This window comes from Brachyhypopomus gauderio, chromosome 2 (assembly GCF_052324685.1).
Source record: "Brachyhypopomus gauderio isolate BG-103 chromosome 2, BGAUD_0.2, whole genome shotgun sequence".
Lineage (NCBI taxonomy): Eukaryota > Metazoa > Chordata > Actinopteri > Gymnotiformes > Hypopomidae > Brachyhypopomus > Brachyhypopomus gauderio.
Genome location: NC_135212.1, coordinates 13723251 through 13744875, shown reverse-complemented (window position 1 = coordinate 13744875; position 21625 = coordinate 13723251). Strand labels below are relative to the sequence as shown.

The window sequence follows — 21625 nt, the reverse complement described above, 5'->3', positions numbered from 1 at the left end:
TCAGAGACGTATAGTTTTACATACCCACCTACACTTAGTCCTGAACTGCATGGCACAGAGAGAGGGAGAGAGAGAGGGAGAGAGGGAGGGAGGGAGGGAGAGAGGGAGGGTTTTTGCTGACTCTTGTGGTTTTTACCTGAATGCGCAAAAACGTGGAGCTGGAGGAGAATCAGTGCCCTGATCTCTAGTAGCACTGACCACAGAGCAGCACCAGTGAAATGGGGTCAACCAAACTGTCTTAATCAAAAGTTCAATTCCAGCAGAATTCGGCACCCAGCGCTGAAACGTATCCATCTATCAGGATGCACTGTGATCATCTTACCCTGAACCTCTCCTTATCTCCTCCATGACTCAGCAGCAACAAACAACACTCGAATTGTTCCTCAACAGTCTGCTGCCCTCTGCACCCCTATTTTAAGTATCACATTCTCACCTGAGCAGGTGAAAGACCTTTACAAGATTTATCAGCTGAGTCTGTCACTAAAAGTTTACATTAAAGATTCATCAAGTAATACTTTGTGTTTAGTCTGTATTTCCAGTGTTTTGCTGTTCTTCTAAGCCAGGGCTACTAGGACATTTCTGTTTTCCAGTTCTCTGCAGTGGTAGTTCAGAGGTCAGAGCTTCAGCTCTCTGATGGATATTGTATTCTTGGATCTAACCCAACACTGCCCAGACAAACATCTGAATCTAACCCAACACTGTGCAGAGGAACTGCTCAACCTAGCCCATAACTACTCGGGGAGACTAGTGAACCTAACCTCACTGCAATTTCCTACGAGATCAATAGTGTTATCCTATCCTAACACTGCACAGGAAGACTCCTGAACCTACCCCAACACTCCTGTAGTTTGATTAATTTGGGACAGTGTTGGTTAGAAATAATGAACAGAATGATTCTCACCAAATACTGCTGTTTTTAGCAGCCAGTATTGTGTGCTTCTCCAATTTTATTTCGAACAACAATCACGCAATTATATTAAATAACATAAAACATTCTGGACAAACACAGAAGCAATTAATTCTCTTTATGACGCATTTGAGCTGGTATGGACTTGTACGGGTAAAATAAACACCATCACCATTGATTGAGTTGTTTAAAACTAGAGCCAGAAACAGCCATGCTGTGCTGACAGGACCGTCTGAGGTTGGCAATCACATATTGGGTTTGGCAGCCATAAACGCTCTGGGAGAGGAGGCCCGTTCAGATTCGTCCTAGACAGATCTTTGGCTTGTCCCAGATTCTTAGAGGTTATTAGCCTTTCATATAATCACTCAGTTGATGTCCTGTTTTCTTAACTCTAGCCCTGGAATAAAAGGGTATTCAATGGTAAGCGTCAATAGAATTTAAGTCAAGGAGAACACAACTAATGCGTCCTCAAGGGGAGGAACTGTTGTTCCTCTCAAGTTGCTCTTATCATAAATAACTGGCCGAACTGTACGATTGGGTACCTGCTCAAGGGTTCGATCTGATCATAAAGAACTGTCCAAGCCATACGATTGTGTCCCTGCTCAGGGGGTCGGATGGTCTCCAGGAACTGAAGTCTGCCACTGTGGCCGCGAGCTGTGAGAATTTAAGCCAAGCATCAGCGAGTCATCTCGGTGAGCCAGAGAGTGGCGCTCCAATCCCTGTAGTACCGGAGCAGCAGTAAACTAATACTTCAATCCACCCTATATGATTTCAGGTAAGCACAAGATCAGCCTTACCGTGTGCGGATTACAGGCGCTTCAGGGAGCACGCAGTCATTTCAGTGGGTATGTGCGTATACGCCAGCGATAGGCGGGCAAGTGTGAGTGTGTGTGTCCACGCAAGTAACAGGCAGTCCATTCTCCAGGTGGAAGTCGGTGGTAAGTCTGCACCAGGGCTGAGCGTGTATGAAGGCTCTGTGTTGCGGCCAACTGACCCCCTGCCCCAGGAGCACAGGAATGTGCATTAGGATTCAACTCCAACTCTACGAACCCCTTTACCCCCTCTCCTAATCCCGAAAAGATACCCATTTCATTAAGAAGTACTCATTTTAGGGCATTTGACGGAGGCAGTCACTAGGGGAGGTAAAATCTGGTGCCGGAGATCTGGCTCTTTGGTGGTTGGGGCATTTACCATATGTAGGCCCCGTTGCTTGCTGCCTTCAGCCTTCATTACAAATGGTGTGAGAAGAGGGATGGTTCGGAGCGTGTCCATGGATAATGAACCCTACCTTTGCTGCGAGGGGATGTGACAACCCAGTGTGAACCCATAGTGAGGAACACGGGTGTTGCTCAAAGTGTGGCTGCATGAGGGACACTTGGTATGTGTGAAGCGCCGGGTTCACTGGAGGTAATTGCAGCGTGATGGAGACTGCCACCCTCTGAAGGAGAGGGTGGTGTGGCGGAGTGAATCTGAAGGTGGGTGCTGCTCCAAACAGCTGGCTCTTTGGTAGTCAGGGCATGTAGTTGCCTCTTGTAGGACCTGGTACAGTTGCTGCCCTTAGCTCCTGTCACTGGTGTCCAACCCCATCAGGTTTTTGTTGCCTTTACATTTTCCTTTAACTGCATACACGACCATGTCCCACAGAAAAATGGTTTGATAGCCGGATGGCGCACAGCAGCAGGAATCTTACATTTCTGATACTACGTAAATCTGATCTAGACAGATTACAGATTAAAATGGCCAGTTAGCACAAATCTGGAGTACAAGAAAGAAAGAAAGGAGAAAAAAGGAAAAGAGGAAGATCATAGAGTTGAAATATTATATGAAGAGATTTTTAAAAGCCCAGAGATAGCGGTGAATATACAACAGCATTGTTGCACTGTAATGTTTAAACAACCCGATACGTTTGTTGTGAAGAGACCTCATTCTTAATCCCTGACTGAAACAGGCCGGAAGAGCAGCAAAGCACGAAAAAACGACCACAGAGACACGGAGATCTGAGATGGGAGAATTGACAATTGAGAATTTCCTTTATCTTGTTTTTCATATAACTGTAAATTTGTGAGCTGTAAGCTAGTCTATTTTTATGGTTGTACACTTGGCTTAAAAAGGCAACATATTTGTTCATTTTTTAAGAATAAAAAAATTACATTTATTTTAAGAAATGTAAATGTGATACATAAACAGTTCTCAGTTACATGTGCATGGTCACTGTAGTTGTACATTCAACATTATTTAACCAGTCTGACTTTGTCTTTCAGGATCTTAAACCTGGGACAATTCAACTTCTTGTTGAACATAGAATAAAGCTCCTCTTCTGATTTATAGTTCCCATCTTCGTGGAATGAATAATATGCTGCTAAAACCTGGACACACACACACACACACACACACACACACACACACACACACACACGTCACAACACACGCCACAGTAAACGCATTAGCTTTTAAGTAACCACAGGATAATGTTTGGAATATCATTCCTAAAGCATGTTCTCCAGGACATTTTGAAATGATTCATTAGTTGTTGGACATTTAAACACTATTACAAATATAAACAACACTAAATACAAGTACTGAAGCCTGTTAACACTAAAATGAAGTTTTATGAAGTAGGTGTGGCATCAGATTATGAAGTAGGTGTGGCATTGTAGATTATGTAGGTGGTGTAGTGTGGTAGTTTATGAAGGAGGTGTAATATGTAATGCCAGTGGTGCATTGTGGTACATTATGAAAGAGGTATATAAAATATAAAAGGTGTAGTAGTGGAAATTATGAAGGTGGTGTTGTGTAGTAGATAAAAGAGATGCAGTGTGGTTGATCATGCAGGTGAGGTACTGGGGTAGACGGTGCAGGTGAGGTACTGGGGTAGACGGTGCAGGTGAGGTACTGGGGTAGACGGTGCAGGTGAGGTACTGGGGTAGACGGTGCAGCTGAGGTACTGGGGTAGACGGTGCAGGTGAGGTACTGGGGTAGACGGTGCAGGTGAGGTACTGGGGTAGACGGTGCAGGTGAGGTACTGGGGTAGACGGTGCAGGTGAGGTACTGGGGTAGACGGTGCAGGTGAGGTACTGGGGTAGACGGTGCAAGTGAGGTACTGGGGTAGACGGTGCAAGTGAGGTACTGGGGTAGACGGTGCAAGTGAGGTACTGGGGTAGACGGTGCAAGTGAGGTACTGGGGTAGACGGTGCAAGTGAGGTACTGGGGTAGACGGTGCAAGTGAGGTACTGGGGTAGACGGTGCAAGTGAGGTACTGGGGTAGACGGTGCAGGTGAGGTACTGGGGTAGACGGTGCAGGTGAGGTACTGGGGTAGACGGTGCAGGTGAGGTACTGGGGTAGACGGTGCAAGTGAGGTACTGGGGTAGACGGTGCAAGTGAGGTACTGGGGTAGACGGTGCAAGTGAGGTACTGGGGTAGACGGTGCAAGTGAGGTACTGGGGTAGACGGTGCAAGTGAGGTACTGGGGTAGACGGTGCAGGTGAGGTACTGGGGTAGACGGTGCAGGTGAGGTACTGGGGTAGACGGTGCAGGTGAGGTACTGGGGTAGACGGTGCAGGTGAGGTACTGGGGTAGACGGTGCAGGTGAGGTACTGGGGTAGACGGTGCAGGTGAGGTACTGGGGTAGACGGTGCAGGTGAGGTACTGGGGTAGACGGTGCAGGTGAGGTACTGGGGTAGACGGTGCAGGTGAGGTACTGGGGTAGACGGTGCAGGTGAGGTACTGGGGTAGACGGTGCAGGTGAGGTACTGGGGTAGACGGTGCAAGTGAGGTACTGGGGTAGACGGTGCAAGTGAGGTACTGGGGTAGACGGTGCAGGTGAGGTACTGGGGTAGACGGTGCAGGTGAGGTACTGGGGTAGACGGTGCAAGTGAGGTACTGGGGTAGACGGTGCAAGTGAGGTACTGGGGTAGACGGTGCAAGTGAGGTACTGGGGTAGACGGTGCAAGTGAGGTACTGGGGTAGACGGTGCAAGTGAGGTACTGGGGTAGACGGTGCAGCTGAGGTACTGGGGTAGACGGTGCAGCTGAGGTACTGGGGTAGACGGTGCAGCTGAGGTACTGGGGTAGACGGTGCAGGTGAGGTACTGGGGTAGACGGTGCAGGTGAGGTACTGGGGTAGACGGTGCAGCTGAGGTACTGGGGTAGACGGTGCAGCTGAGGTACTGGGGTAGACGGTGCAGCTGAGGTACTGGGGTAGACGGTGCAGCTGAGGTACTGGGGTAGACGGTGCAGGTGAGGTACTGGGGTAGATGGTGCAGGTGAGGTACTGGGGTAGATGGTGCAGCTGAGGTACTGGGGTAGATGGTGCAGCTGAGGTACTGGGGTAGATGGTGCAAGTGAGGTACTGGGGTAGATGGTGCAAGTGAGGTACTGGGGTAGATGGTGCAGGTGAGGTACTGGGGTAGATGGTGCAGCTGAGGTACTGGGGTAGATGGTGTAGTGCTTCTCACCTTCTTTCGGAGCCTCTTGAGAGCGAGACCTTCGTCTGGTACTTGTCGTAGAATTGCTTTCATTGTGCCCCTCCAGTTAAACTTTCCTTTTTTTAGAACAACAAAAGGGGGTAAAGCAATCACACACACACACACACACACACACACACACACACACACACACACACACACACACACACACACACACACACACACACACACACACACACACACACACACACACACACACACACACACACACACACACACACACACAATGCTGAATCCCTAAAGCAGCCAGGTCTGCTGTATGAATGCATCATGCTACCTTTATACTGGTCTATTTTGTACAATATTCATAAGAACTGCTTTTGTACACTGATGCGTAATGTAAGGGATTGAGTGACAACACTGTCCTCTAGTGTCCAACATATTATTATATGTAACATTGCTTTCTGAACACCACCTGTCCTTTAGGGCAATGCTGTGTGGAGCTTTTCCGTAAACCATGTAGCTCACTGTCGTGCATTTCAGTGCCATCAGTACACACCTTTACTACTGGAGCCTTCCTCCTCATCCTCATCTTCCTCCATGTTTGTGCCTCCTGATGGTCAGACACAGTCAAGACAAATCAGGTGACTTCAGAGTGACGCTGTGACCAAGCGATGCTCCCCAACACTCCCAACCCAATAATCAACATCAAATTAAACAGAGTCCACTGAGTCCACATGTAGGCAGGTAATTTAAAATAAAGTGTTTTTCTTCGCATTAGTCTGCACAAGCACTGTGTAAAAAAAAAAAACTCACCACAAACCACACTAAAACGCAAAAACACACTGAAGCATTTTCAAGGGCAGGTTGACCAATCAGAAGCCTTAAAACGGTTATTACATGTAGGCAAACAATGTTTCTGATATCTTCACCCTGCTTTCAGTGACCTGGGGAAGCAGGTCTGCACTCAGTGACCTGGGGAAGCAGGTCTGCACTCAGTGACCTGGGGAAGCAGGTCTGCACTCAGTGACCTGGGGAAGCAGGTCTGCACTCAGTGACCTGGGGAAGCAGGTCTGCACTCAGTGACCTGGGGAAGCAGGTCTGCATTCAGCCATCTGAAGTGCAGACAAAACCACACAGCAAAAGAAGAAAAAATAATTGAAACTTCTAAAACTATTGAACGTCACCCCCAGACAGACATAACCTCCACATTATGCCCAGACACACACAACCCTCACAAGCATGTTCTGAAGGTTTACTTGAAATAACTGCTGTTAGTCATAAAATATATGCCATAAAAACTATCCAATCAGAATGTGACAATATACATATAAAATAAAAGTAAGAAAAGCAAGGACAGTAACATAAACATGTCAGTTAAGTCAACAAGCACCAACATGCAACAATGTATTATTTGAGCTGTATTCTAGGATTTATTATAGGATTAAAAACTCTGCTCTCTGCCTGCTGTTAGCACACAGCACCATTATAGGACCAATGACTCTGATATGAGCAGAGGGGGTTATGTGTGTAGGTCCATAACAACAGTAATATAGCCACTGCTCCCCAGATCTGAAGTAAGTGACTTAAATGCGGACCACTTTACCTTCCCAGGGAGATTACTGTGATCATGATAACGTTCTCCGAACGTTCCTGTACCAGCATGAAAGGGGGCTAGCAGAGGAGCAAACACACTGGACAAGGTCTACACAAACATCAAGCGTGTCTACAAGGCTAAACCGCTAGCACACCTGGATCGGTCAGACCACACGTTCCTGCTCTTGGAAAACTGCTGGTACCACCATCAGGACTGTTTGAACCTGGCTGGTTGGAGCCTTAACAGAAACAGCTAGGTTTTGTTTTTGAACACCAGGACCTGGAGATGTTTTCAGACACTGTCTTATGCTACATTAAGACACTATTACAGAGGATAAATGCATCAGAGTCTCCACCAATCAGAGGCTCTGAAGGACCAGCAGCTGCTAAAGGAGAGAAACGCTGGTCCAGGTCTAGTGATGGGCCTCTCCAGCACGACCTGGGCCAACCTGAACACGTCAGGAAGACCAAGATTACATAATGACCACCTGGACAGCAACAACCAGGCCTGGCAGGAGGTCCTGCACCTCACCAACTTCAGGGGAGACTTTGGAAACGCTGAGGATGATGGCAGAGGAGCCAAGTGTATACAAGGAACAGCTTCACTCCAACTTCCTCCTCAGTGTGGAGGAGGGGAGGTGCGTGTGGAGGTGCACGACTAACCAAAAGATGGCTGCAGACCATCTGTCTCCGGACCGTGCAAGTTGGCTGGGACCTTTAATGGGTCCCTATACTAGTCCTGCATTTCACACTGCCTGAAGTCCTCCACCATAGTCCCACTGCCCAAAAAGTCCTGCATTAACAGTCTCAACTACTACGGGCCAGAGTCACAACACTTAATTCCTACCACGCACCCTGGACCCATATCAGTTACCATATCAGAATTATGGAGAATGCTGAAGCCACAGTCATCCTCACTGCACGGACCCACCCAGACCACCAGCTACATTCAGCACACAACATCACGAAGTACACACACACCACCCTGGTCACCATCTGTTCTAACTGCAACCGTCAGGCAGAAGAAACAGAGACATCAAAACAAGGACAAACGGACTCAAGAGTTTCTATCCCCCAGCTTTAAATATCACTACATAAGACCAGTAACATTCACTTTGCAATACGTGTGGATTGCACCCAACTCTCATGTTTCAATGACAATAGAGAAATTATTCAAATTCTTTCAGCTTTGGTCCCAACATGGGAACACTCACTCCCCTGTGTGTTGTGAGCATTACCTTCACATTCCTCTCTTTTGAGCTTTTTCGGTTGGTTTGTCAGTTTTTCCTCCACATGTTGTCTGTCCTCTCCATTCTCCTCCACCTCTTTCTTCCTTTTCTTCTTCTGCCGTTTGTCAGAGTCAATCTCACCATTCCTCCCTTTTTCGTTCTCATCTTCCTTGCTGCTGTACACTTTTGGCTTCTTGGTGTTCTTTTTCTGTCGCTCCTCTTTTCTCTCACGCTTGTTCTTTTTCTTCTGGCTGGTTTCTTCCTCTAACTCCTGCTGCAAGGTCTGAGGAGGACGAGGAGGAGGAAGAGGATAGGACGCTTTGTTCTTCTCTGGCTCAGGTTTGGTTTCGGGTTGTTGCTGCATACAGGAAATGACATCACAGTGAACGTGTGTGTGTAAATGTGCATATGTGCACATGTGCATATGTGAACACGTCTGTGTTTGTGTGAATGCATGTGTACGTGTGTGTGTGTGTGTGTGTGTGTGTGTGTGTGAATGCATGTGTACATGTGTGTGAGTGAGCATGTGTGTGTGAAGCAGACATTTACGAATTGGTAAAAGCAGTTAGACCACTCTTGATCAAAGACGCGTTACTCAATAGCATAAAGGCATGACGCATTACACACACTGTATATAACAAGTCATGAAACAGACTTGTGCAATAATTTATGTAGCAAAGAAATGCATAGAATTTTCCAGAACATGGTATAACGCTGTGCGCCTCCCACTGAGATTCATCCTTTCTAATGACATTATCTTGAATATTTGACTTCCTTGTGCGTTTGATGATCCTATATAATGTTGTACGCATGTGACTCTACAGCTTGTGTTCAATTTTGTATCTGCTTACAGTGAATTTGGCCAAAAAGCTAATAAATAAAATTCTTAAAATCATTTTGTGCATGAGGTTTTTTTTTTATCAAATTGCCTTGAATGTAATATTTTATTTAATCTTAAATGAAAGCTCATCAAATTATGATACAGGGAAATGAGGTTGTATAAAAGTCATCACCCTAGTGTATACACACACACACAAATATATGTCCTTTAAAATTTAAATTACCTTAACACTTGAAAACAGGCTTAAATACATTTTTATAGAACATAATATAAATATATAGTATATATAGTGTGCATGAGTGTGAGAGAGCAGGGTCAGCTACTCACGCTGTTGATGTTGGCTGAGAAGATCTCCCACACCTGGTCCTGTAGGTTGGGGTTAAAGATCTTTAAACTGTTCTTCATCCAGTTCTGCACAACATATAAAAATTGGCTCATTAACACACTCAACGCTACAATGCTGAATTTAGTTACTCATTCATAGCTCCTTATTCGGCGGCTGAAGTTAGTTACTCATAAAGGGAGCAATCATGATGCATGTTTGCTGCACACTTTATTTTACAGAGATGGATGCATAAGCATGCGATCATACATTTAAGAGTTGTTTCCCACACTGATATTGTGTATACTATTAAAATATAATTAAATATTCCTTTTGTAAAGTATTTCAATTCATTGTGGCTGTATGCAATGTGTACATAACTGATTTAGTCTACATTTCTACTGTAAGGCAAACCTATTTTTAGAGAGACTCAATGATTTTAACTGAAAATTAAAGAGCATGACACTGTGATAGCACACAAATTATTCAGATGAAGAAATACTAGCACATGTTTTAGGGTTTAATTACCACAGACAAGATGTTTCAATACATCTTGTGTGTGAGGAGCATTTGATTTTGGCAAAAGCCATGGTAATCTCACACATCACAACTAGCAACAAGGCATACTGATAAGTGGGCATATAGATTAATAGATTCAAAGGGGCACTTTCTGAGGCTTATTGAAGGCCTTTTTGATGGTGAGGCAGAGAAATACCAAATGCATATTAATGAACAGGCCCCTCCCTATGAGAGCAACCTGATTTTAGCCTGGCCCAACATCACTTTATACCTCAAATCTAACTGGCAATATAGCAAAGTTTCAAAGTTTCCCTGCAAGGATACACACAGCAGTCAACCTGCTTTAGTTAATGTATGGCCAGTGAGAGGATAAAACACACAAAACTGTATGTTCCAGTACCTGAAACTTGGCCTTTTTCCTGGGGATGTTCTGGTAGGAGCTCACCTGACTGAGCACCTCCTTCAGTTTGGGTTCAATCCCGGGTTTATTCGTGGCCTCCTGGATTCTCTACAGTAAATATTATGAACAGGGGCGTATACATACAGTGGTATGCACACACAGACACACATACTGTTACAACCGTTTCATCAGACCTCTACAGAAGGTTCAGTTACACCGTGTTAACCGAGGCTCTGATTGCCATACGTATCGTAAAGTAATGCTCATCCTGAATGAGAGACGGCGTGTTCAGTGCGGCACTCCTTCAGTCATCCATGACCTATCAGTGTTGTTGGGAGAAGCTGGTGCAGCGCGCGCACACGTAAGTGCAGTAGTGCGCGTACCTGGATCCACTGCTGCTGTTTCACGTCGCCCTTGTTGGCCTTGGCCTCGTGCGCTTTCCCTCCGTACTTCTGGTCTTCACTCACGCACCTCACGTGGTTCTTGTAGTCTTCCCCCCTGTGTAATAACGCACTGAAGTGAATGGAGACATCATCTATTGTACTATTACATAATAAAACAGAAAGGTGCATTCTTACAAAAAGTCTTTTCCACAGTCGATGCACGACAGAACTCTGCAGGCCCGACACACGTTCACGTGTTTGTCCACCTGCGCTTTCTTCAGAGACTCGCCGCACGCGTTGCAGGTAAAAAACACCATCGTGGTCCAGCCAAACTCAACCCTGAAACACTATTAACATTAACTGGACTAACCGATGTGTCCGATGTGTGACCTTCAGTACCGCAGTGATGTCCGGTACAGATCACGGATCAGACCAAGTCAGGACGGTTCCGAAACATAAACTACCTAGTTCTGTTCAGAGAGGCAACTCTCATTTATTAAACTAACGGCCTGGCTCAATACTCTCTGCACCTTTCCTGTTGTCTTTTAATGTCAAGTCAGAAAAGTAGCCGATTTACACCAGAGTCACCCGCGTTATTTGTCTAGTTAAATATATCCGGTCCTGGTCAAAACCAGAAAAGTTCTGAACGCGAGACCACGCCGGCAGTGGAGTGCACCGGTATTTACCTTCCGTGCAGCCTCACAGCACCTCACCTATGGTTCCATAACAGCCGCCTCCTCGCAGACAATATTCAGCCTTACAAACCTCGTGACGCGTTCGTAAAGTACACGTTACTTCACTAAAGTACACTTTACTTCACTAAAGTAAGTACATGTACATATCCCAGTGTTTCTCACATCGCTCAGACTAGCGCATCACTGTAACGTGGCGACGCCTAAAGCGGAAGTGACGCGGCGGGTCCGCGGCGTCCGTCGTCCGGAGTGAAGGTGAGGAGGTTTTAACAACACTGACATATTTACTCTTCTACTCCGCGTCCATGCGCGGATACTACATGTGTGTGTCTTATCGTACTCAATAAACAACGTTGGGTTTGTCTGATGTTTTTAATTACGCTTTGAATCGTTTAGCTTTACGTTAGTATTCGGTTGTTCCTGCATCGTGTAAAGTTGTGAAGTCTTAAGTGTGGACAACGCAAAATAATGTAACTCTGAACGCGTGACTTCAGAAACGTGCATTCACCATGCAGCTCACTGGGAGTGTGAGCCCAGTGTGGGGTTTAACCTCGTGGTGTGTGTGTGTGTGTGTGTGTGTGTGTGTGTGTGTGTGTGTGTGTGTGTGCGCGTGTGCGCGCGCGCGCATGTGTGTGTGTGCGTGTGTGTCTGTGTTGGGTCTGTGTGTGCATGTGTCTGTGTGGGTGGGTGTCTGTGTTGAGTCTGTGTGTGTGTGTGTGTGTGTGCGTGTTTGTGTGTGTCTGTGTTGGGTCTTTATGTGCATGTGTCTGTGTGGGTGGGTGTGTGTGTGTGTGTGTGTGTGTGTGTGTGGCAGGCAGGGTGCGGTGATGGACGGACTGTACAGCCACAGCGCGTATCTCCTCCAGGAGCTGCAGGAGCAGCGTATCCAGGGCCTGCTGTGTGACTGCATGCTGGTGGTGAAGGGCGTCTGCTTCAAAGCCCACAAGAACGTGCTGGCTGCGTTCAGCCCTTACTTCAGGTAACTGGAGTACACTGATATGTGTGTGTGTGTGTTTCCTTTTCTTTTTATGAATTAGAGATCCTAGTGTTGTATACAGCGGCCTGATACAAGGTTTTTGTATCAAGGACTGACATAAAATTGTGTGTGTGTGTGTGTCTGTGTGTGTGTGCGCGCCTTTCCCCCTAAGGTCTCTGTTCCAGAATTCTTTAAAGAATGATGTGTTTCATCTGGCCATTCAGGATGTGGGCGGCATTGGGCAAATTCTGGATTACATGTACACGTCTCACTTGGAGCTGAACCAGGACAACGCACACACGCTGCTGCACATCGCACAGTGTCTGCAGGTAGCTCACTCACTCAGTGATGTAGTGCACAAGTACACTGGTGAAGTACACAAGGTTTCCAGATATAGGCACTTGTAGTATACATTCTGCACACCAACATAGAACATGGCGCTCATAGCAGTCAGTGTGTGTTTTATAATGGGACCATCTTATGCCCGGCCTCTTTGTAGGATTACACTTACATTTTTGAGCAATATACTAGAATTGTACCCTTAAGATTTCTGAGATACATTGGTGAAATCTTTTGGCATTGCTACATGAACATTAGAAGAGCTCTAACTGTTCATTCTTGAATACACATGGAATATAGCCCATACTGGAGTATAGCCCATACTGGAGTATAGCCCATACTGGAATATAGCCCATACTAGAATATAGCACATACTGGCACAATTAAAACCTTTTTGGATGTTTCAGTGCATTTTTACAAATTCTTGTTTAAATGCCACCACCTATAAACCTACGGACTCAGACTTAAGCATGTTTGTAGTGACAATAAAGCCTTACTCTAGAAAAGTATGGAAATACAGTTGTGATCAAATTTATTCAACCCCCACTGAAATAAAGTGTTTTGGCCAGTTTGACATTGATTTTGATCATTTCAGTCATCTTATTTACAATTATATCAAAGAGGCACTTATAAATTAGACAAACATAACATAATATTTATGATGGAATAACCACAAATGTCTTTACTGTGCTCACATCATTATCAGTTTTATTCAACCCCCTAGTGACATTATTTTTTAGTACTTAGTACAACATCCTTTTCCAGTTATGACAGCTTTCAAGCGTGAAGCATAGCTTGACACAAGTGTCTTGCAGCGACCTATGGGTATCTTAGCCCATTCTTCATGGGCAAAAGCCTCCAGTTCAGTCACATTCTTAGGCTTGCGCACTGCAACTGCCTTCTTTAGGTTCCACCAGAGGTTCTCAATTGGATTTAAGTCTGGTGATTGCGATGGCCACTCTAGAATGTTCCAGCCTTTCATGTTCAACCATGCTCTAGTGGACTTGGATGTGTGCTTCGGATCATTGTCCTGTTGGAAGGTCCAACGTCTCCCAAGCCGCAGGTTTGTGACTGACTCCATCACATTTTCCTCCAAGATCTCCTGGTACTGAAGGGAATTCATGGTACCCTGCACACGTTGAAGCTTTCCTGTACCATTAGAAGCAAAACAGCCCCAAAGCATAATTGACCCCCCGCCATGCTTCACAGTAGGCAAGGTGTTCTTTTGTTCATAAGCCTGGTTCTTCCTTCTCCAAACATAGCGCTGGTCCATTGTCCCAAACAGTTCTAATTTAGTTTCATCTGACCACAGTACACTGTTCCAAAACCTTTGTGGCTTGTCCACATGACTTTTGGCATACTGCAGTCGAATTTTCTTGTTCTTTGGAGTCAGCAAGGGGGTGCGTCTGGGCGTTCTGGCATGGAGGTCTTCGTTATGCAGTGCGCGCCTTATTGTCTGAGCTGAAACTTCAGTGCCCACATCTGACAGGTCTTTTTTCAGTTCCTTAGCAGTCACGCGGGGATTTTTCTCCACATTACGCTTCAGGTAGCGCACAGCAGTCGCGATCAGGATCTTCTTTCTGCCACGACCAGGTAACGTTTCCACTGTGCCCTTTAACTTGAACTTGCGAATGATACTTCCGATAGTGTCTCTTGGAATATTTAACAACTTCGCAATCTTTTTATATCCATTGCCATTCTTGTGAAGAGCAATAACCTCTTCTCTTGTCTTCTGGGACAATTCTCTTGCCTTCACCATGCTTGGAAACACACCAGTAGATGTCTAGAAGGAGCTGAGTATCACAGTCCTTTTAAATCTGCCTAATTGGTGCTTATCATGCTTGATTGCTGCTCGTTGACATCCACAGATGTTTTCAATACCTGATGGAAAACACTGGAATGAACCTCTGTTCTTAGGAGTGGTAGTCGTAAAGGGGTTGAATAATTGTGTCAATGAAGAAATCACAAAAAGGCCATTTAATACTTTATGACAAAAAAAATTTGATGCTATCTTAGTTGCATTTAGTTCTTTAACAAGTCCTTGTAAGATTTCATTATGAACACAATTACAAATGTGCACTGAATTCCATAAAACCCTTCGCAGCATTGGGGGTTGAATAAATTTGATCACAACTGTAAATGTTTTCATAACTGTGGTTTTCCTAGGGGAATCATATATGTTATTTTTTTCATGTTTTACCTGTTCAGAGAGTGGACACACTAGCCTATAAACAATATAATGTTAAGACAACAAGAATTCCTTCAGTGTGACTTACCCAATAAATTAAACAGTGTGTATATATTTTGTATAATTGTAGCCAAAGATATCGACGTGTTCATCAGTAGCGAAATAAGCAAATATTCAGATCTTAACCATGGAACTGTAGCTGCAGCTGATCTACAAGTGATAAATGTATTAACATCCACTGCAATAACTGGCACAAAAGGATGAGTTGTCTTCACCCATTTATCGTCATGTGTTACTGTGGGAGTTGTTTGTTTGTGAGCTTGCTAAGAATCACTATACACCAGCAGGAGTGTCTTACAAGAGCAAAGTCACAATTTAACATATTAAAAAACTGAACTGATTGTCCTCAGCTACGCTCCACCTTGTGTGTGATACAGTATTTGTCTTTGGTTACAGGTGTCCAACATCCTGAACATGTGTACTGCGTATCTGAAGCCCTGCCCTCTCCCTGGAGAAGCTCCGCCTTCTCTGACCACACTGCTGTCTCATGAGCAGGACTGTGTCCTGGGAAGCTCTTTCCCCCCTGAGCCAGACCTGACCTGTGCCCCTGCTGACCTACACAAACACCTGCTCCTCCCACAAGACACAGATCCTGCCCCCTGCAAGCGGCCCCAGCCAGCCCCACCATCTATCACCGTGGAGACAGCCAATAACATGTCATCACTGTCAGAGAGGCAACCTCTGCATGGTTATAAACTCAGGAATTTTTACAATAAACAATATTTCAAAGAGACTGCTGCTCAGAATGGGACTTCTGATCTGAGCCATGCACACTGCCCCCCTGTGGTGGAGGAACACTATAACACGGGAAGCAACAGTCAAACGCTACAAAATGCACCTGCAAATGCAGCCAATGAGACCTTCCAGAACGCACCCACATCCACAGCCAACCTTGGCCAGTCAGGACCCACTGGGTCGTCTCATTCAGGAAGCTCGGCGTTGTCTCATCCTGTCGAGTCCGTGATGTCGCAGACTCTGGTGTGTGGTGCCGGCATCCCTGGGTCCTTCTCCACTCCGATGGCCACGTGTCCCGAGCCACTGAACGCGGTGGGATCCCCTGCCCCTAGCGCACAGTCGCCACCTGCAGGCGGGGGTGGGAGGAGCCCCACAGCCCCACGGCCCTTGCGCCCTAAAAAAACCGTGTACCTAAAAAAGTTCAACTACCTTCGTTCCCAGCCTGTTCTAGAAGAAGAGACGGGGCAAAGCACAGTGACTGAAAGCTGCAGTGCAGAAAGAGGCCAGCAGGTGGAGCCCCAGAGCCAGCCTGCCCAGCTCTGTGCAGACGCACCCCACAAGCACAGCCTCTCAGAGCCAGAGGAAGCAGCAGAGCTCACTGCATGTCCCTCCACCACGCCCCAGCCAGACGCATCCTCAGAGGGGGCAGGAGTGGGGCCAGGGGCCGCAAACAGTAATAAATACTGTTGTGAAGTATGTGGAAAAACCTTTAAACACCCCAGCAACCTGGAGCTTCACAAACGCTCACACACTGGTGAGACTCACACACACACACACACACACACAGAAGTGCTCACACCAGAAACACTTCCTCACAAGTTATCTGTACCCAACACAGACATAGGCACAACCTTGATGTCTGAAAAAAGTATCATGAATATTTGTTAATTTAGTGTTTTTCCACAGGTGAGAAGCCTTTCCAGTGTAATGTGTGTGGGAAGAACTTCTCTCAGGTGGGACAGGATTACAGAAGTCTGGTCACTGCATTAACACACGTTCATTCATACATTAACACAGTGTGTGTGTGTGTAGGCAGGAAATCTGCAGACGCACCTACGCAGACATTCCGGCGAGAAACCGTACATATGTGAACTCTGTGGGAAGAGGTGAGAGTGAAGACGGGTGTGTGTGTGTGGTGAAGGCTGTGTGTGAGAGAGTGAAGACGGGTTTGTGTGACGGGTGTGAGTGGTTATGGGTGTGTGTGTAAGTGAGAGTGAAGACATGTGTGTGTGTGTGTGTGTGTGTGTGTGTGTGTGTGTGTGTGTAAGCGTAAGTGAAATTGTTTTATTACATCATGGAGTGCATGTGTATATTTGTTTCACTGCATCAGAGTGTCATCAGTTTTAGTCATATAGTGCTTTTAACAACGTATGCTGTCTCAAAGCAGCTTTAGAAATGCATGGGTCCAGATATCTAATGAGCAAAGCAGGGGCGACAGATTAGGAAGGAACCTTGGGAGGACCAAGACTGGGAGCCCATCCTCCACTGGCTGGCCCAGCTAGTAGCAGCCCATATGTATAGTTCTATATTGGCACGTCCACTGGTGGCATCAGCACATCTACTGATTCATCTACATCTCAGATAACCAGAAGACTCAATGACTGGGGCCCCTGTGCCCCATACCTTCATATGTAGTACATTAACTGAAGGCTTGATTAAATAGGTGAGTCATAAGCCCATATTAAAAGATTGGAACTGAGTCTGAATCCTGGATTTGAATTGGAAGACTGTTCCAACGGAGGGCTCTAAACAAGACAACTGTAATCTTGATAATTTTTGGAACTAAGAGAAACAGCAGGTGAGATGCGTTGTGGTGTGCAATAAGTTCACTCAGATATTGTGGGGCATGACCATATAGGTCAACATAAGAATTTTTGTAATCAATTCAATATTTAGCCAGAAGCCAGTGCAATGCTGAGAGAGTAGGACTGATCTGATAAAATGTTCAAATTAAATTAAATCAAATTAAAAGACCGTTACGGTAGTCTAATCTTGATGAGATAAAAGCATGGACTAGTTTTTCTGCATCTGATAACGAATGTAAATGTCTCAGCTTGGCAGTATTACGTAAATGGAAAAATGCAGCCTTAATGAATTTGCATATGTGTGTGTCAAATGAAAGAGCCGAATCAATAGTGACACCTAAACTTTTTGCGTTATATATAAGTGCTCCTGAAAAACCATCTAGGGTAAGAGAAATATTAGATTAATTGCTTCTTGCAACTTTAGGTCCAAGAAGCAACACCTCAGTCTTATCAGAATTTAGAACAAGAAAATTCGATGCCATCCAGTTTTTTATTTCCTGGACACAGTTATCAATTTTAGTATTGACATCAACCATATTAAAGGATTTTACAACTGAGTATCATCTGCATAGCAATGGAAGCTAATACCATGCCTATGATTGATTGTGCCCAGCAGTTGCATATGAGAATAACATATGGCCCAATACAGATCCTTGTGGGACACCATATTTTACTTTTGTGCATTCTGAAAATTCATTATTTACTAGTACAAATTGGTATCAATCCAACCATTAACTATGGAGCACTATTATGTTGCCAACACGTTGTAAATGAACAGGACATATTCTGTAAATATATTATTTGCAAACAAACATAATGCAATTTACAAATGATAAATGCGATGGTTGAGGTTCAGGAGTGATGTATTTGTACGAGTCAATGTGTATTTGTGAGAAAATCTGGCCAGAATCCGCTCTTGCTAAAAGTGTGCCAAAAGCCTCGTGTCATTTGTTTGTGTGATGTATTAGAAAGTTACTTTGCATTTGTTTGAGTCACATATGAATTTACAATTATCGCGTTTTGTATTTGTAAATCGCGTTTTTCATTTGTAAACTGCATTGGCAGCGTAATAGCACTATAATCAACTACTTTGGTCAGCATGGGTTCTGTGCTGTGGTGGGGTCTAAATCCAGACTGAAGTAACTCGAGGACACGATCTGTCTGCAAAACAGTAGAGGGTTGAGAAGAAACGTGTGTGTGTGTGTGTTTCCAGTTTCGCTGCGTCGGGGGATGTTCAGCGTCACGTCATCATCCACTCAGGAGCTCGACCTCACTTGTGTGACATATGTGGACGAGGTCAGTACCAACACGCAAACACACACGTGGATCTTTACAAACAGCACCTAGAAAGTATACTTAATATTAAAAATGATTATTCTGATCTTCTGAGAATTGTGTAGTCTATAGTGTGTGTGTTTGGTTTTAGGCTTTAGTAATTTCAGCAATCTGAAGGAGCACAAGAAGACGCACACCTCAGAGAGAGAGTTCACCTGTGAGCAGTGCGGCAAGTCATTCAACATGCAGAGGAAACTGCTCAAACATACACTGACACACACGGGAGAGAAGCCATACTGCTGCCAGACGTGTGGTGAGTCATGCACTCAGGCGCACACTAATGCTACTTTACACGCCTTTATTAAGCGGACATGTTAATCCTAAGCTGACACGGCACACGAGCTACAGGAATATGGCCCTGGTCAGCCATTCTGCTCAGTACGCTGCAGCCTGCATCGGTCAGCTTATGGGGCGCTGTACTACTCTACTGTAACTGCACTGCTGTTCAGAATAATGGACAACATAGCATTATGCATTTGGGAGGGTTGCTTATTTCTACATTGTACTAAACTTGTACTGGAGTGTGATGTCTAATCTGTAGTGAGAACCAAAACCTTCTGTGTACAGTTACACTCGTAGTGATTTCTTCTACTCTGAAGTAAGTGTGCACGTGTGTTTACAGGTAAGTCTTTTGCTGGATCGGGTGACCTACAGCGACACATGCGTTCACACACGGGCGAGCGTCCGTACGTGTGTGACGTATGTGGAAAAGGTTTCACGCGCACGGCAGTTCTGCGCCGTCATCGGGCCTCCCACTGCAAGCCTGCAGTCGCTGCAGACGCGCCTGCGCAGACGCCTGGACCAGACGCACCTGCTGCGAGGCCTGGAGCAGACAGAACCGCACAGACGGCCGGAGCAGACGGGACCACGCAGACGCCCGGACCTGAGGCACTCCCTCTACAGGACACAGACGGGCCCGCGTGCTCTAGCTGGACCGGGTCTCAGCTCCGCCCCCTTCTGCAGCCCAGTTCAGCAGTGCCTCCTGCAAGTGCCTGCCATCCCACTGCAGCTGGCCCCGCCCTCGTGTCCTCCCCCACACTCTCCACCCCACACCCCTCTCTCTCAGAACTGCACTCCGCCGTGCCGCACCATCTGCTTGCCACACCCCCTCCTGCTAAATCCCTGTCTATATCTCCCAAGGTGTCTCCCTCTCCTGTAAAGACCTCCCCCCCCTTTACCTCCTGTGGTGAGGAGGACAAAACTCAAACCCTTTCTGACTCTGCTGTCTCACTGCGGGCACCTGGGTTGATTACAGAGACCCACTGCTGCCCCCCACTGGCCAGCAGGAGTAACAGCACCGGCACCTCTCAGGCACACAGTGTCCCCTACAGGAGCTCGGAGGGGTTCTGCTCCAGTGGTGCACTGTGGGGGCTGGCTATGAAGACATTGCAGAGTGACAGTGACATGGACCAGTGAGTGTGTGAGTTCCCAGGACAGCTGTGAGTGACAGTGACGTGGACCAGTGAGTGTGTGAGTTCCCCGTACAGCTGTGAGTCCGTACACATTCCCACTGCACAAAGCAGCTGTATCCACAGTGAGCACAAAGAAGATCTCTGAAGAAATACAGACATACAGTACATAAGGAGGTTTTGGCTCCCATGACTGGTTTATGTGAACATGCAGGTTGTTTTAATTAAAAGTTAAACCCTTAGTTAAAATTAAATTAAACCCATCCTGCCTTCTTATTATTTAATCCACACTGTTTGTACTGTACATTGTGTCTGGACTCTGGAGCCTTGAAGTACCACACACACACATACACACACCTCTCCTACCCATCCTGACAGGTTATAGTGAACTAACGTTGAGTTACACTGACTTCACCTCATAACATCCTTACAGTGACGGCAGTGTGTCCTCTACTGCACCCTCCCTGAGCACTGGCTTGTAGCCTAGCAACCAGTGAAACTGGGATAATTACCAAAGCACATCGTTTCAGCTAACGCTTTAACTCGGTCTGGACCAGAGAGAGAAAGAGAGAGAGACAGACAGAAAGAGAGACAGATTGGTCAGGAAACGCAATGGAAGAAAACATCACAATCATTATACAAACTGCTGCCATTCTAAAACTAGTTTGGTGGGCCATGTGCAATTCAACGAGGCTTCAGTGGTGTTGAATGCTGATTCAGGTGTACTAGGCACTGATATAGACCTCACGTTTAAGGTCCAGACACGCTGTTCTCTGTGTAGACTGACACCCTGGGGTGTTCATCACCTTCCACTAGATGGTTCACTGTGTTCTCATGGGTCCTAAGGGCCAGATCATCATCTCAGCTCAATCACAGCCACAGACGTCAGGACAGCAATGGGTAGGACTCAAAAAAATTTAGTATTTATGGTATTTCTCAGTGTTGTAATGCATCGTAATGTTCTTGATAAAATAGGTCCCTGACCACCTCAGCTCTTATGGGGGATACCAAAGCATTTCCAGCACAGCTGAGAGACATAATCTCTCCAGCGTGTCCTGGGTCTTCTAGGACATGCCCCTCACCACAGAGGCGTCCAGGTGGCATCCAGACCAGATCCCCCAACCACCTCAGTTGGCTCCTCTACACATGGAGAAGCAGCGTCTCTACTCCTAGTCTGTCCCGGATGACCGTACTACACACCTGATCTCTAAGTGCGAGCCGGGACACCCTGTGGAGAAAACTCACTTCACCTGGTTGTATTTGTGATCTCATTCTTTTGGTCACTAACCAAAGGTGACCATAGGTGAGAGTTGGAACGTAGATTGATAACTAAATCGTAATAAAAGGTATCAAATAATATCCAATAATACCTTTCACAATCTTTACAACCTGAATATCCCGTTGTGCTCTTTTATTTAGACGCAATACACCTTTATGCACATCCGTTCAGGCCTCAGACAGTGTA

At 45.9% G+C, this 21625-nt stretch overlaps 2 protein-coding genes across 6 annotated transcripts; one reads left to right on the top strand and one right to left on the bottom strand.

Annotated features, from left to right (window-relative positions):
- Positions 1-3002: 3002 nt before the first annotated feature.
- On the bottom strand, positions 3003-11541 carry lyar (Ly1 antibody reactive homolog (mouse)). 2 transcript variants are annotated; one of them, XM_076987810.1, is made up of 9 exons: positions 11308-11541; positions 10817-10968; positions 10622-10736; positions 10239-10346; positions 9325-9408; positions 8166-8514; positions 5891-5944; positions 5362-5447; positions 3007-3273 (listed from the first exon to the last, which is right to left on the bottom strand). In XM_076987810.1, exons 2-9 carry the CDS (start codon positions 10936-10938, stop codon positions 3139-3141), a joined length of 1053 nt encoding a protein of 350 aa, XP_076843925.1. In that variant the 5' UTR covers positions 10939-10968; positions 11308-11541; the 3' UTR covers positions 3007-3138. The 2 variants fall into 2 exon arrangements, with proteins under 2 accessions (XP_076843932.1, XP_076843925.1); XM_076987817.1 differs by lacking the exon at positions 11308-11541 and having other exon boundaries at positions 3003-3273; positions 9325-9363; positions 10817-11301.
- zbtb49 (zinc finger and BTB domain containing 49) lies at positions 11482-21532 on the top strand. Of its 4 annotated transcripts, none has more exons than XM_076987777.1 (9): positions 11482-11568; positions 12128-12292; positions 12462-12618; positions 15273-16365; positions 16518-16564; positions 16644-16717; positions 18630-18712; positions 18843-19004; positions 19374-21529. In XM_076987777.1, the coding sequence occupies exons 2-9, from the start codon at positions 12141-12143 to the stop codon at positions 20165-20167; spliced, it is 2562 nt and encodes an 853-aa protein (XP_076843892.1). In that variant the 5' UTR covers positions 11482-11568; positions 12128-12140; the 3' UTR covers positions 20168-21529. The 4 variants fall into 4 exon arrangements, with proteins under 4 accessions (XP_076843892.1, XP_076843899.1, XP_076843875.1 ...); XM_076987769.1 differs by lacking the exon at positions 11482-11568 and adding an exon at positions 11583-11635; XM_076987784.1 differs by lacking the exon at positions 11482-11568 and having other exon boundaries at positions 11579-12292; positions 12514-12618; positions 19374-21532.
- Positions 21533-21625: the final 93 nt, after the last annotated feature.

Excerpts from the sequence above, each read along its gene's own strand:
- lyar (XM_076987810.1), bottom strand. The coding sequence starts at position 10,938 with ATGGTGTTTTTTACCTGCAACGCGTGCGGCGAGTCTCTGAAGAAAGCG. Across the intron at positions 5,945-8,165 it reads CAAAAGAGAGGAATGTGAAG|GAGGCACAAACATGGAGGAA; the intron begins GTAATGCTCACA and ends TCTGACCATCAG. Across the intron at positions 5,448-5,890 it reads GGAAGGCTCCAGTAGTAAAG|GAAAGTTTAACTGGAGGGGC; the intron begins GTGTGTACTGAT and ends TTCTAAAAAAAG.
- zbtb49 (XM_076987760.1), top strand. The coding sequence starts at position 11,823 with ATGCAGCTCACTGGGAGTGTGAGCCCAGTGTGGGGTTTAACCTCGTGG. Across the intron at positions 16,565-16,643 it reads GTGGGAAGAACTTCTCTCAG|GCAGGAAATCTGCAGACGCA; the intron begins GTGGGACAGGAT and ends GTGTGTGTGTAG. Across the intron at positions 18,713-18,842 it reads GTGTGACATATGTGGACGAG|GCTTTAGTAATTTCAGCAAT; the intron begins GTCAGTACCAAC and ends GTTTGGTTTTAG.